Below are 14,497 nucleotides of genomic sequence, written 5' to 3' on the forward strand. Positions count from 1 at the left end.
GATTTTTAGTATATACTAGGGTAGCTGCCATAGAAAGCAGCCAGTGTCTGCAAGGAGTTGCTTTATCGCACATCGTTTTCAGAAAATAATCATTAGTCTTAGATATCAAGGGCGAAATATTTAAACAAAGACATTTGCTCTGTATTTCTCAATCAGACATGATACAATAGTGAGGGCACTGCATGAGGAGTCAGAGGGCCTATGTTTCAGTCTCTAACTATAGTTAAGTGGTTAAGAGCCTTTTCCCACCTCCACTTTCATCTAGGTAGGGCTGAGCTAATAGTACTTGCCAATAGAATGTGAGTGGAAGTGATTGTGCCACTTTCCTGCTAATGTGGCTTTAAAGCAAGCATCCGGTCTCCATGCTATCTTCCCCTAGCTCCTGGCTGGATGCTGACACCCAGGATAACCTTGGAGGCCACATGTTGAAGATGGTAGAGCCATTCTCATCCAGAGTTCCTGAATGGCCACACAAATAATCAGTCCTTCCGTCTTATCAATCAGGAACATTTGCACTATGTTAAGCCATTGACATTTTGAGATTTTTGTGTTATAGAAGCTAGTATGTCCCTAATTAAGTTGTTTCACTTCTTTATGCCAATATGTTTGGGTTGTTATAAGGATTAAATGAGTTAGAACAATGCCTGACACAGAATAAATGTTCAATAAATGTTAGCTATTAATATCACTACCTGCTCTGATGCTAGCAGGTTATGGGTCATTGAACATGTCAGTTTCCCTGGACCTCCATTTCTTCAACTGTAAAACATAAGAGTCATGCTTGGACTTCCCTGGTGGTGCAGTGGTTAAGAATCCGCCTGCCAACACAAGGGACACGGGTTCGAGCCCTGGTCCAGGAAGATCCCACATGCCCGGAGCAACTAAGCCTGTGCGCCACAACTACTGAGCCTGCGCTCTAGAGCCCGCGAGCCACAACTACTGAGCCCGCATGCCACAACTACTGAAGCCCGCGCGCCTAGAGCCCGTGCTCCGCAGCAAGAGAAGCCACCGCAGTTAGAAGCCCGCACACCGTAACAAAGAGTAGCCCCTGCTCACCGCAACTAGAGAAAGCCTGCGTGCAGCAACAAAGACCCAACACAGCCATAAATAAATAATTAATTGATTAATTAATTAATTTTTTTAAATGTCATGTTTAATGACCATATTTCCCAAAGTTTGAAATTTTATAATCAGAAACCTCTTCAAATTGCTAAGAAAAAATATTATCTTAACCCATGGAAAGTGGCCAGAGGATGAGGGAGAGGCATTCAGAACATCAGATAAAGAGGGAAAGAAGGAAAACAGAGAACAGTCCAAGAGGGAAAACCACTATTTAAAGAGAAGCATATTTTCTTTTTGACATTTATCCATCAATTCTGAAATAAGCTTCAAAGAGAAGATTTACAAACCGTGCTGTGTCCATGAGACTTTCATTCACACCCAAATGAATATCTTGTGTGGTAAGAAAACAAGGGTGTCCTCCCAGAAGTGCAAAGCCTACAGTAAAAGAGAGAGAAAAAAGACATTTTGAAAAAAAGAAAGTAGCCAACAAAATTGTGAGCAATCAGCACCATCTCAATTGAAAAGTCAAAATCTTTCAATCTCACCAGCCTCTCTGATAGGGAATTCCCAGGGAAAGCATAATGAGGAACGGAGAGAAGTAGATGAAATTTTCTGTACCAGCGCTTAACTCTCCTTCAGATGTGTGCCCATTTCTCCACCCTCTTGTTCAGATCTTGGCAATATGGGGCATGTCCTCATTTGGAGACTATACCTCATTTTTATTCTTTAAAATATATAATGATGTCCACCAGGAAAATGGGAAAATAAACTATAGTATGGGATATCATGGATTACAATGGAATACTATTCAGTAATAAAAAGGAATGCACTACTATACGTACAACATGGATGAATCTCACAAGCATTATGCTGAATGAAAGAAGCTAGACACAAAAGAGTACATAATGTATAATTCCATTTATATGAAGTTCTAGAATGGGCAAAACTAACATAGAGTGGCTGAAATTAAAGCACTAGTTGCTTCTGGAGAGGCTGATTGGCTGGGAAGGAGCATTGGTGAACTTTCTGGGGTTACAGGAATACTTTATACCTTGACAGTTTGTACGTTACAAACCCATATATGTGAGTATATGTATTCCTCAACACTTATTGAACTGTACACTTAAGATCTGTGCGTCTTCCAGTATATAGATTATAGGTTAATTTTTTTTAAATAAATTAATTTTATTTATTTTTGGCTGCATTGGGTCTTCGTTGCTGCACGCGGGCTTTCTCTAGTTGTGGCGAGCGGGGGCTTCTCTTCATTGTGGTGCGTGGGCTTCTCATTGCAGTGGCTTCTCTTGTTGTGGAGCACAGGTTCTAGGTACGCGGGCTTCAGTACTTGTTGCACGTGGGCTCAGTAGTTGTGACTCATGGGCTCTAGAGCGCAGGCTCATGTGGCACACGGGCTTAGCTGCTCCATAGCATGTGGGATCTTCCAGGACAAGTGCTTGAACCCGTGTCCCCTGCATTGGCAGGCAGATTCTTAACCACTGCACCACCAGGGAAGCCCAAGCCCTTAATTATTTAAAAATTGAAAATAAAGTGAGTATTGAAATGGCAATTTCAGGTCACTAAAGATCAGCAAGATCAGAAGGTCATTCAACTGCTGTATTTATCCTCCAACCAAGACAGGGCTAAGCACCACTTGCATACTGCCCTCACCACTTTTCAGCCCTCCATGGGATGTGAGGTTATTGCAGACATCTGAACAGATGAGGATGGCTCCTTCCCCACCCTCATAGCACATTCCATTGGTCTGGGGAGGATGACACAGAGAGGGGCCTGCCCCAAGCCATAGCTAAACTCTGTGGTAACAAGGAGAGCCCTTTTACCACATGCCCTGAGGCAAAATTATGGGAAATGGTGACATCCAATCAGAACTTTACTTTCTCATTTGAGACAGGTTCAATAGGCAGGCTTTCTTAGATATACAATGTAAAGGCAAATAAGTATAATTACAAGATAGAGACGTGTCTGAGGAATTTTGCAAACATTACTTTTTTCCTCCTTATTGTAACATACCTACTTTGTCTTTTGGAAAATATGCAACAGTCACAATTTTCTAATCCTACTTGTTTCCCATGAGAAAGGAGGAAATCATTAATCTCATGGTGAGTTGGGGGACAAAGAGTTTTAGACTCATGAAGGGGAATTTGACCCAAAGTCTCATGAAACAGCCCACTGAAACCTTAATGCAATTTGAATGTGGATAGGTGATATTAACAAATCATTTTTATTAGGTATGATAATGATATTGTAGCTATACAGAAAATATTCTTAGTTATTTGAAATATGCATACTGATATATTTTGAGGTAAAATTTCATTGTAGCTTTAATTTACTTTAAAGTATTTCACTAACTGGGACTTCTCTGGCAGTCCAGTGATTAAGACTCCATGCTTCCACTGCAGGGGACACGGGTTCGATCCCTGGTTGGGGAACTAAGATCCTGCATGCCATGCTGTGTGGCCAAAAAAAAAAAAAAATTTCACTAAGAAAAATGAACAGATAAATCAAAGAAGGCAACATATTAACAGTTGATTGATGTAAGGGGTATTGGGGTGCTCATTATGCTAATCTTTCTACTTTCTGTTCATTTGAAAACTTTCCTAAGTAAAACAACAACAAAAAATCCACGACAAAACAATTGTTCTCATTTCTGTTACTACATTTAAAAAATAATTATATTCTACCTATTTCATACTTAAAAGTATTCTCTTATAAATGCCCCGACCAAATGATTTTTTAGCTACAGGTCACTATGCTCCGACTCTAGCAATGACTAGTCACAGAGCACTACCAGGTGATGGCAGTTCAGAAACTTTCTTCCATTGAATCCTTCACTCTGACAAAGAGCATATTAGATATTATTATAAGAATTTTATAGACAGGAGTTTTGAGAGTCAGAGAGTCTAAAAACTTGTTCAAGATTGTTTTTTTAAGAACCTAGAGCTTTCTCCTAGGAGAGCCAGCCCCTAAGCCAACTTACATTGGGATCTACAGAGGCAGGACAACATAGTGGAACTAGATTCAGTCTTCATCTGAAAATCAGGCAGTTTGCCTAGAGCCCTAAGATCCCTTGCAGATCTGATGTGCTACATCCCAGGTAGAATGAGAGAACATGAAACACACAAACAGTCCTACTTGCTATGGGCCTTGTAATAAAGAATCTGACTCAATTTATGATGTTTGATTGCTACCCACCATCACTCTCCCTTCTCCTCCCGCCCTGTGCACGGGCATCTTCACCCCAGCCTCACCCCACAACCACAATAAAAGCACAAGCCATATGATTTTCCTGCTCTCTAATGCCACTTTGGGACCAATTTTGGAGCTAGCCCTCCTCTCCCCAGAAAGCCACATTATGTGAATAGTAAACCTTTTCATACCCTCTTGGTGCAAGTATGTTATCCTCACTGTCAACAATCAAACCAAATTTTGGTGGGAGGCACATCTTGTCTCTGTGGAGTGACCACAACAGGTCCTAGCCCCATGGCATGGTTCTAAAATTTATTCATTCATTCGAAAAGTATGTGCCTGGTGCCGTTCTAGGCACTGTGAAAAGCATCGTAAACAACAAGGTACAAGTCCCTGCCTACCTGGAACTTTCATTCTAATGGGGGAGAGATGGATAATACACTGAATGAGTAAATTAAATATCTTGTATGTTAGATGTTGACAAGTGCTACATGAAAAATAGACCAGGGAGGGAGGATAGGCAATGTAAGGAATAGGAGTTATCATTTTAACATGGTCAAGGAAGCCGCGTTGAAACATACAAGACAGTGGGAAGAGCATGTCTTGAGGGCCTGAGGAAGGGTCATGACTGGTGGATTCACGGCACAACAACAAAGTTAGTGTGGAAGGTATAGAGTGTGTGAGGAGGAGAGTAATAGTTGGTGAGGCTGCAGAAGGAAGGTGGGGAGGAAGCGACAGCTTTGACTTTTGTCTGAGTGAGACGGGAAGCCATCAGAGGGTTGGAGCAGAGGATGACATGATTGGACATATGTTTTAATAGAACATCCATAGTGGGGCAAGGGCAGGAGCAGGGAGACCAGTCAGGACACTTGCAAAAATCTTGCTGAGAATCGATAGCTTGGACCAGCATAGTAACCACTGAAGCAATGAGAAAATGATTGGATTCTTGATATATTTTGAAAGTAGAGCCAGCACTCAGTTGATAACCTTACTTCCCACCTCAGTGAAAAAAATGGTAACAGAGAACTTCCAGATTCCATCACCCCATTTCCATACTTGTCAGCATCTGTACCCATATGTTCTGCTTCCCTTCCTGTTCAGCATAGATGAACTTTCCATACCCCATGTATGAACTAGAAGCCATGCCCCCTCACCTACTCAAGAATGTTGCTCTACCAACTCTTCCCTTTCTCTCTTACATTACCTGCATCGTGAATAGGCTATTCTAATTTTTTCACTCATTAATTTTAAAAATGCAAACTTTCTCTTGTCCTTATTTCCCTTGCCGGGTATCCATTTAATTCTTTGCTCTCTTTGCAGCCAAACTCTTGTTTTTTCTTTCTCTCTCCAGTTCCTTGTCTCATTTCCTTCAAATCTATTCCCATAAGTCTTTGGCCCCCCAACATGGCACCAAAACTCCCCTCACCAAGGTTACCAATGACTTTCACATTGCTACATCTAGTGGCCATTTCAGTTCTTATTTTCCTTGACCTTGGAGCAATTAACAAAGTTGTTCACCGCCTTGTCCTTGATAAACTTTCTTAGCACACCATCCAGGACACCACACACTCTTGCTTTTACGTCTACCTTGGTAGTTGCTTCTTCTCAATCGCCACTGCTGGTTCTTTCTCTTTTCCTTTACCTCTTAATGTCGATGTTCCCCAGGGCTAGTCCTTGGTCCTCTTCTCTCCGTCTACACTTATTTCCTTTATAATTGTATCTGGTCCCATAGCCTTAAATACCATCTGTATGCTGATGACTCCCAAGTATTCTAGGTCAAATTTCACTCCCCTACTCCAAACTAATACCCAGCTGCCTCTTCAACATCTTTGCTTGTGTGTCTAAAAGACATCTCAAACTCAATACTTCCAAAACTGAACTCTTGATTTTCCCCTCCATCCTGCCCGACCTGCTCTATCCTGCTCCATCCTGCCCACAGTTGCTCAGACAGAAACCTTGAAGTCGTCCTTGATGCCTCTCTCTTACCTGATACATCAGGAATCTTGTTGGCTCTCCCTTCGAAACATATCCCGAATCTGGCCCTCCTACCCCTTCCTCTGCCACCACCCTGGCCCCAGCCTCTATGTACTGTAGCAACCTACTGACAGCTTTCCCTGCTTCTATCTCATCTGCACCCCCAGCCCCGAAGTTTATTTTCAACAGAGCAGTCAGAGAGATCCATTTAAGATGCAGGTTAGGTCACATTCCTCCTCTGTTCAAAACCCTCCAAAGATTTCCCTATTGTACTCAGAGTAAAAGGCAAAGTCCAAATAATGGAGTACACGTTTCTCCCTCACTTCCAGGCAGTCTTCTCCTTGCCGAGAGCGCTTATCACCTTCCAACGTGATATATCATCCGCTTAAAATGTATATGTCTATTGTTTTTCGTCTGTGTACCAACTAGAATGTCAGCTTCATGAAGGCAGGGATTTACCTCTCTTTTTTTCACTGATATATCAATCTCAGGAACCTAGAATAAATACTGGTACATAGTAAGTATTCAACAAATACTTACTGAACAAATGCAGGAAGGATTTTGACTCTGGAGAGAGGACCCATTCTTTTCACTTGCAAACATCTCCTAATTTTGTTAATGGAATTTTCTATTACGTGTGAAGTGAGCTAATGCGATTTAGTGACGATTATAATCACTAATCACTCTTGAGCCCTTAATCTATTTCTAAACAGGGAAAGTCACCTAAACAAAAATGAATACTGCACATTCGTCAAGAAAGTACTTACGGTGCACCTACGATGTGCCTGGCACAGGGATGAATGCCATTGAGGGTTGGGGACTGTGGAGGAAGATTTCAGAGAAAGTTTAAGACCTCCTGGCAAGTCTGCTTGAAGTCATACTCTTACTTTGACTGACAACCCAGGATTTGTTTGTTGGCTTTTCATTTTTCTCTTTGTGCTATAACGAAGATTCCCGTCAAGCCTGGACTTAAGAGGTAGGGATAGGAAGAGAGGTTACAGAAAGTGTTAAGAAATAGGAGTGGAAGCTGTGAATGAAGAATGTTGCCTGCCCTGTCAGCACACAAATGATGCTGTGGGCTATTATCAGCCACTACCACCGCCCCGAGGGTGAGTCCTGAGGGAACTCCGAATGGAGACAAAAGGGCTGCCCACTGCCAAGCCCTCAGTCACTACAGCCACCCCAGCAGTGCACCCTGAGGGGACTCCGGATGGGAAAGAATGGGATACTGGCCCTAGATAATTAAGGTGCATATCAAAGGAATGATTTCCATGAGCCCAGATTCTTGCTTCTTCCCATACATAAAAAAGTGCTAAATTCAGTAACTTGAGATGTCTGGTTTTCTTTCATTAACGGTAATTTTTTGATGTTCCCACGACCTGGATTTTTTTGCAAACACTCCTGTATATCCTGGTTCCTCCCTCACCTCTTCAGAACAGTCCCTCAGAGCTACCTGAGAGGCTGCCTTCCAGGCTTAAGTCCTCAGCAAGTCCACCGAATAAAACATAATTCTCAACTTTTAGGCTGTGCAATTTTTTTCAGTCGACAAAGCCTTCAGCAGTTCTTGAAGAAGATTAAACGGGAGGACATTGCTTCTAAGAAGGAATTGCCTCTGCAATTTTTGGTCACCGATCGAAAAGAAGCCTCAGACCCCAGTCCAAAAGTACAGGTCAAGCATTCACCAGTTCATCAGACGTGGATGGCATTAAGTGGTTCTGGAAGGTGTCAGAGGTTCTGAGAAGCCACCAGGAGCTGCCATTGCTGAGGAAAGGAGGACAGCTGGACGGGTCTCTACTCTCTCTTCACTCTTCATCCAGAGGAGTTTGTTTTTATCTGTTTCACTTGTTTATGCGTACACATCAGATATTTTTGAACAAAGGATTTCACCTGTTAATATCTTAATTTCTGTCTGGGAAAATAAAAGTACATCTTATTTTACTGTTTCTTTTCCTCACAGATCTCTGCAAGCTTTGGAGGAAGGGTTATAAATAGAATTCACGCTCTGGAAATGTAAAGGCTCTGAGAGCTCTTGCTGGTAGAACTAAGGCAGCTATTAACCTCTCTGTGCTTCGCTTTCATTCCTGCAGCATAGTATCACGTTTTTTATATTGCCACCTCTGTAAAGATGATGAATTTGAAACAGCTTGGAAAGCACTAGCTTCCATTTCACCTTGAAAGTCAAATACCAGTGTTAAATAATGAAAAGAACCATCTCGTAGGATGCCCTGTGCATTTTTCCATCAGCTGCCGCACTTACCAAGATTAATAAATGTATCCACCTATCTGCTCAATTAATTTGCAATAAAAGAGTATAGTCATCAGTAGACACACAGGAGAATTGTACGGTTTGGCAGGCAGGCATGCACAAAGAGTGGGTGAGGAATGAATAAGCTACAACTAACCACACAGCAACATCGATACAGCTCCCAAACATAGTGCTGAGCAAAAGAAGCCAGACACAAAAGAGCATATGCTGAATGACTCCATTTCTATAAAGTTTGAAAACAGCAGAACTAATCTGTGAGGTTAGAAGCCAGGATAATGGTTACCCTTTGGGGGCGGAGCAGGGGTTGGGCGGGGGGAGTAGCAACTGGAAGAAGATACAAGGGAGGGCTTCTGGGTGCTATTCACATCCTATTTCTCTATCTGGGTATTAGTTACAAGGATGTGTTTACTGTAATAATTCATTGAACTGGACACTTAATGATTTGTACACTTTTCTCTAGGTGTCTTACATTTTAATAAAAATATTACATGGGCAATTAATATGGCTTGATTTGGGTGAAGAATTTTTTTTAATTAATTTTTATTGGAGAGTAGTTGATTTACAATGTTGTGTTAGTTTCTGCTCTACACTAAAGTCAATCAGTTATACATATACGTATATTCACTCTTTTTTAGATTCCTTTCCCATATAGGTCATTACAGAGTATTGAGTAGAGTTCCCCATGCTATACAGTAGATTCTTATTAGTTATCTATTCTATTGGGTGGAGAATGTTATTTTGTCCCCCGAGATAAGTATAAATGCTGCTGTATCTTTGCAACTCAGGCCTGGGATGGAAGCCTCAAGGACTGTCCTCTGAGGATCACCCCATCCCAGAGGCTGACACAAATCTGGGGTAGCAATTGACAGTTTTAATTACATCCTATTTTCATTCTAAATACCAAGGTAACAGGTTTTGATGAAAAATTGTGTTAACCGACAACCATTAAGATGCACATGTACACAGTAGAAATGCTCTGCCGTGTTGGGGGTTGAGGTTTACCATTTCTGTACACACTTAAATCAGCTGCTTACTCTGACTGATTCTCCTACTGTTGAGTTTGGCAGGATGCCATATGCAGTGAGACCCATGGGTATTTATTGAGGATAGTGATGAATATTCTGTGAACCATAACTTTTTATGATCGTATGTTCCTTTTCTCATGTATTTGTTACAGTTTGTAATTTTGTGCAGATTTCAGAGCATTTTTTTTTTTGGCCTTGCCGCACGGCATGCAGCATCTTAGTCCCCCGACCAGAGATCAGACCTGTGCCCCCTGCAGTGGAAGCGTGGAGTCTTAACCACTGGACCGCCAAGGAAGTCCCAGAGCATTTCTCTATAGAAAACCATCATTTAACAAAATGCTTAATGCGACCTGTAGAAACAGCTTTATTGGAATAAAACATGACTAATAAATGTCTGAATTAAATTAGACACTTAAAAACACATTTAATAATAGCTTCTAATCCTGGGTCTGCCATTTATTAGCTATATATCTGTGGGCCTTTTGCTGAACCTATTTCAGCCTGTTTTCCTCAGTGGTCTCACCCTCATGGAGTTGTCATGAGGACTGAGATAATCCATGTAATTAATGTAGAGCACTTAGCACAGGATCTGTACCCAAAAGCTTATTAAATCTTCACTCTTGGTTTTATTAGTAGCTTAACTACCACGTGATATGTGCATGGTAAAACTGATCACTTATTCAGGGGTATTTAAATCGAAAATAACATTTGAACAGAGAAACGTGGTAGACAACACTAAGAACCAAGAAAAAATAATCTGAAAGAAACTTAAAATTGAGAAACTTCTATATATTAATCGATTCTTTTTTTTTTTTTTTTTTTTTGCGGTACGTGGGCCTCTCACTGTTGTGGTCTCTCCCGTTGCGGAGCACAGGCTCCGGACGCGCAGGCTCAGCGGCCATGGCTCACGGGCCCAGCCGCTCCGCGGCATGTGGGATCTTCCTGGACCGGGGCACGAACCCGTGTCCCCTGCATCAGCAGGCGGACCCTCAACCACTGCGCCACCAGGGAAGCCCATATTAATCGATTCTTTTGATGACTTCAAAAAAGAACACCTCTCTTAAGTACTAATGATTTTAAAAGATGATAACCAATGTTGAAAAGGAGCAGAATTTCAGAATTACTGACTGGCTTATGCAATATTCATTTTTCCTTTACTAAACGTCAATGTCATTGTGACCTTTTAAAGAACCCAGCTTTAAAGAGCAAAATGTTCTCAGCAGTTTTCTTCCTAGGACTTTAAAGATTAGATGACACTTTATATGTTTCCTTTCTTCCTCCTTCCTTCTCTCAAAGGGCAAGGGGAGTGCATTAGTAAGAACAGTAAACATGAGATCTGAATCCTGGTGCCAATTTGTATTAATTGCATGAACTTAGCAAGTCACTTGATCACTCTAAACTCCATTTTGTTATGCATTTGAGGCACCTCATTGCTGATCATTACAAGGCAAGAATTGCATGAAGTAGTTGTTTGCTTCTGAACCCTAGAAAGCTCTGATGCTTGTAAGTAGGATAAGATATGCAAAGGATCAACCAACATGTTTTTGTTTGTGGCACCTTCTCCTCAGTCCTATCCATTTGCTCATTTGGGCAGTCATATTATTGATTCAAGGGAGGTCTGATGGAGCAGAAATGCAGAGAGAAACAAGAGGTGATGTATGGCTTATGAGTTTCAAAACAGACTTTTTGAAACTCATTACAGAGATCATAGTTTGAGAAAAAAGAAATTTTGAATTTCAACAGCTTAGGATTTCAGGCACAAACAGCAGACTTGAAAGAATACATGGATAGTCAGAGCCAGTTTTCCCTCTTGCTTTATCACCTGGGAACTGGAAGGGGAAGAAAAGCTGCAAGGGCGAAGAAGCAACAGAAATAGACTTTTGACACTGTACCCTGCTGTCGGTCCCCCAAGCCAAGGACTGAAGGGTAGGGAGCATGATGGAAATTTCAGATGAGTTTGGGGAACCCCAGAGCTGAGATCACCTGTGTCTTGCTTTTAAGACAGCGTTCTAGGAGGGAGCAAATGTCCTAGAACTGCCTAGCACCCAGAAAGAGGAAGGAACGATAGAGTAGAGAGAGCCTTGCAATATCTCTGTGCCCACTGTGGCGTGCAGAGCCGCCAAGAGGTTGAGAGAGCCAAACCAAGAGATAGCTCAGATCCTGTGATCAGAGTAAAGCAAACTCCACAGTAACTGGGAGCCAGTCAAGGTCAAATAGGTCTGGTCCAAGGTTCAGAAGTCTCCGCAGATTTCAGCATAGCCATGTGATGATGATGTCCTGATGACCAGTGACCAGATCCCCATAGCTCTTAGATGCCTGGACATTGAGATACTCTCCAGGACTTAACCATGACTGTGGGGAAAAGGGGAAGAGACCCTAAACTGACACAGTAAACACTTTTTAAACAACTGAGGATTGCCTAGCGTTGCAGAGATTGTTTCCATCATCCAGCAAAATTGATACAAACAAGGAAGAGTTCTTTACATGTTAGAAAAATACACATTTCTTGCTGACATGAGTTGGAGGCCTGAGAATTTATGCCCACTGACATTCTGTACTGAACATGAAGAATTATTTGGGACTTCTACCCAAGTCCTCATGGAATCCCTACAGATGAGACTCAGCCTTCTGCTTGCAGCTTCTATGAGAATTGGGAAGAGCATGCAGAGGCTTGCACCACTCATTCTCAGTGACAATGTTTGCCCTTTGTTGTTGCCAAAGAGACAAACAAATGCCCCCACTGGGCTACTCCTCCCAGGTCCTCACCCTCTGGCCCCCTCTTCAACACAAGTCCAAGTTTGTCTACGGACTCACCTGTTTCTGTGGACAATCTTGTTCGAGTACTTCTTTTTTCAAAAATCATGCCTAAGGACTTTCCTTGCAGTAAAGGCAAATACTGAAAGTCAAGGACAAGAATACAATTAAAATGAAATATACATTTTATATCCAATAGCAAGGATTACGTTTCAAAACTTATTCTTTACATTATCAGAAAATGTAGAATAATTAACACTGTTCCCAAACAAGTGTTCAGATGTTATTTAAACAGTGAATTTAAAGTGTTTTTTTTCATGTTGTATACAAATGGGGGAAGGGAGCAGGAACTCCCACAGCTTACTGACACGTAATGAGAAAGTAGTATTAGTTGCTCTGGGTTCAACCTGAACATTTGTTCCAAAGTTTATTAATATTTCACACTGGAGCCATCTTCTTACTTAAATCCGTGAAAACCTCTACCAGTGTTCAATGCCCTTGGAGATGCTTGGTTCAGAAGTGTTTTCTCAGCTAGGAATGTGCTTCTCTGTCGCAACGTGGGGTACTCAGACTCCTAAAGATGAAGCTCCAGAGTTTCAGCTACACTTTCATCACGCATCCTTGTGAGAGTGCAAAGACTTTGTTCCTAGAAGTCATGTGGAAACAATCTGGAGAGTTTGGGTGTGGGGTGGAGCTCTGCCTCCTTCCTCTTCTGTAGATGGACTTCCCAGTAGGATGAGTTCTAGAACAAACACATTCCTGCCAGCTAACCTTCCTCACCACGAGGTGTGAAGAACAAAAAGCCTGGGATCTTGGGGGACATTTTCTCCTTATTTCAAGGTCTTCTATAGGAACCCATAGCACTTAGAGTCACTCCTATTTTCAGTTCGTTCTTAGGAACTTGGAGAGCTAGTGAACTAGATAAGAAAATCAAGGTTGTGTAAAACTTTCTCAACCTGAAACCAGCTCTTTCAAATGCTTCTGAGCAAGCTTGGAATATGAAAACACTTTCACAATTAAGCAGTCTAAATGAAGCTGCTGCATTAATTAAGCGTGTTTCAAACATAAATTGCTTAAAATGCAGAATAATGCTTCCCGCAAGGCACCATATCCCATCTCTTCTCCTACTTGGTTACCATTTAATTGTTTATTTGCTAATCTAAATTTTTTAACACTGTCACATCATCCTGAATTTTTAAAAATTATCCTAATGATGATATATCTGATATTCATCCACAATTGAAATTTGTTGCTAGAAAAAATGTATCATCCTTATTTTTCATTTGATAGAAAACACACAGAGAAAAGAAAAAAGGTATAAAAATAAAATCCTTCCAGAGAAATGATTCCTTAGGTTCTGATTCAGTTAATAATGACTTTCAACATTCCACATGAAAGGAATGCAATGAATTGTCATTGAATAACTGATTTTTATGCTTTTTATATGCCTGTACACTCAGTGATAATCAATTACCTTGCCTGTGTAGTTTCATTACTTAGCTACTGTTTAGGAATTTTAATGTATTTTCTTTTCCCTCTTTCTCTGGAAAGGCTGTCATTAAAAAGGCTGATTGGTAGCAGTGGAAGGTAATGTGGAAATGCTACATACCTCTCCTTTCTGTTTTATCCTGTATTTCAGATCTGCTGATAGCCATAGCATATACTTAATCTCTTCTCCTGTAAAGTTCTTTAGAGTGAGGAGGTCACGACCCTTTAGCTGTACTTTATTTTGCAGTGGTTGTCCACATCTACAAAAAAGAAAAAGAGAACTATACATTTAAGAAAACAAAATCTAAAAAAAAACAAAAAAACAAAATCTATGTCCTATGGTAATTCATTGTTTAATTCTTGACACAAAACATAGCAGACACATAGCAACATTGCAAATTGGTATGGCTGTGGTTTACATTTTAGATAGCCAGCATCCTGAATGTTGAGAGAAAAGAAAAATTTGAGGAAAGAGGCTGAATTCTTCTCTGCTGGAAATAACCATATGAGTGGCTTTGTTATGTATTAGTTAGGCAAGTTACCTAAACTCTCTCTGCACCTAAATTTCTCACCTAGAAAATGAGTATAATAATCTTATAGGGTTGTTGTAAGGATGAAATGATTTAATACATGGAAATCAGACAGTGTCTGGCATATAATAAGTATTTGATAAATTTTAGCTATTATCATTGAAATCATTCAGTGGTACAAACAGAATTTGTTATGT

At 40.9% G+C, this 14,497-nt stretch overlaps 1 protein-coding gene across 1 annotated transcript in view; it reads right to left on the minus strand.

Moving 5' to 3' along the window:
* The window catches only part of OTC (ornithine transcarbamylase), a 56,247-nt gene that overhangs the window by 35,012 nt on the left and 6,738 nt on the right, over positions 1-14,497 (minus strand). The window contains exons 2-4 of the mRNA XM_060002891.1: positions 13,892-14,030; positions 12,343-12,424; positions 1,410-1,497 (exon numbers count right to left, since the gene is read on the minus strand). Coding sequence (XP_059858874.1) covers positions 1,410-1,497; positions 12,343-12,424; positions 13,892-14,030 — 309 coding nt within the window. The remainder of the gene's footprint in view (positions 1-1,409; positions 1,498-12,342; positions 12,425-13,891; positions 14,031-14,497) is intronic.

This window comes from Delphinus delphis, chromosome X (genome assembly GCF_949987515.2).
Source record: "Delphinus delphis chromosome X, mDelDel1.2, whole genome shotgun sequence".
NCBI classification, from domain to species: Eukaryota; Metazoa; Chordata; class Mammalia; order Artiodactyla; family Delphinidae; genus Delphinus; species Delphinus delphis.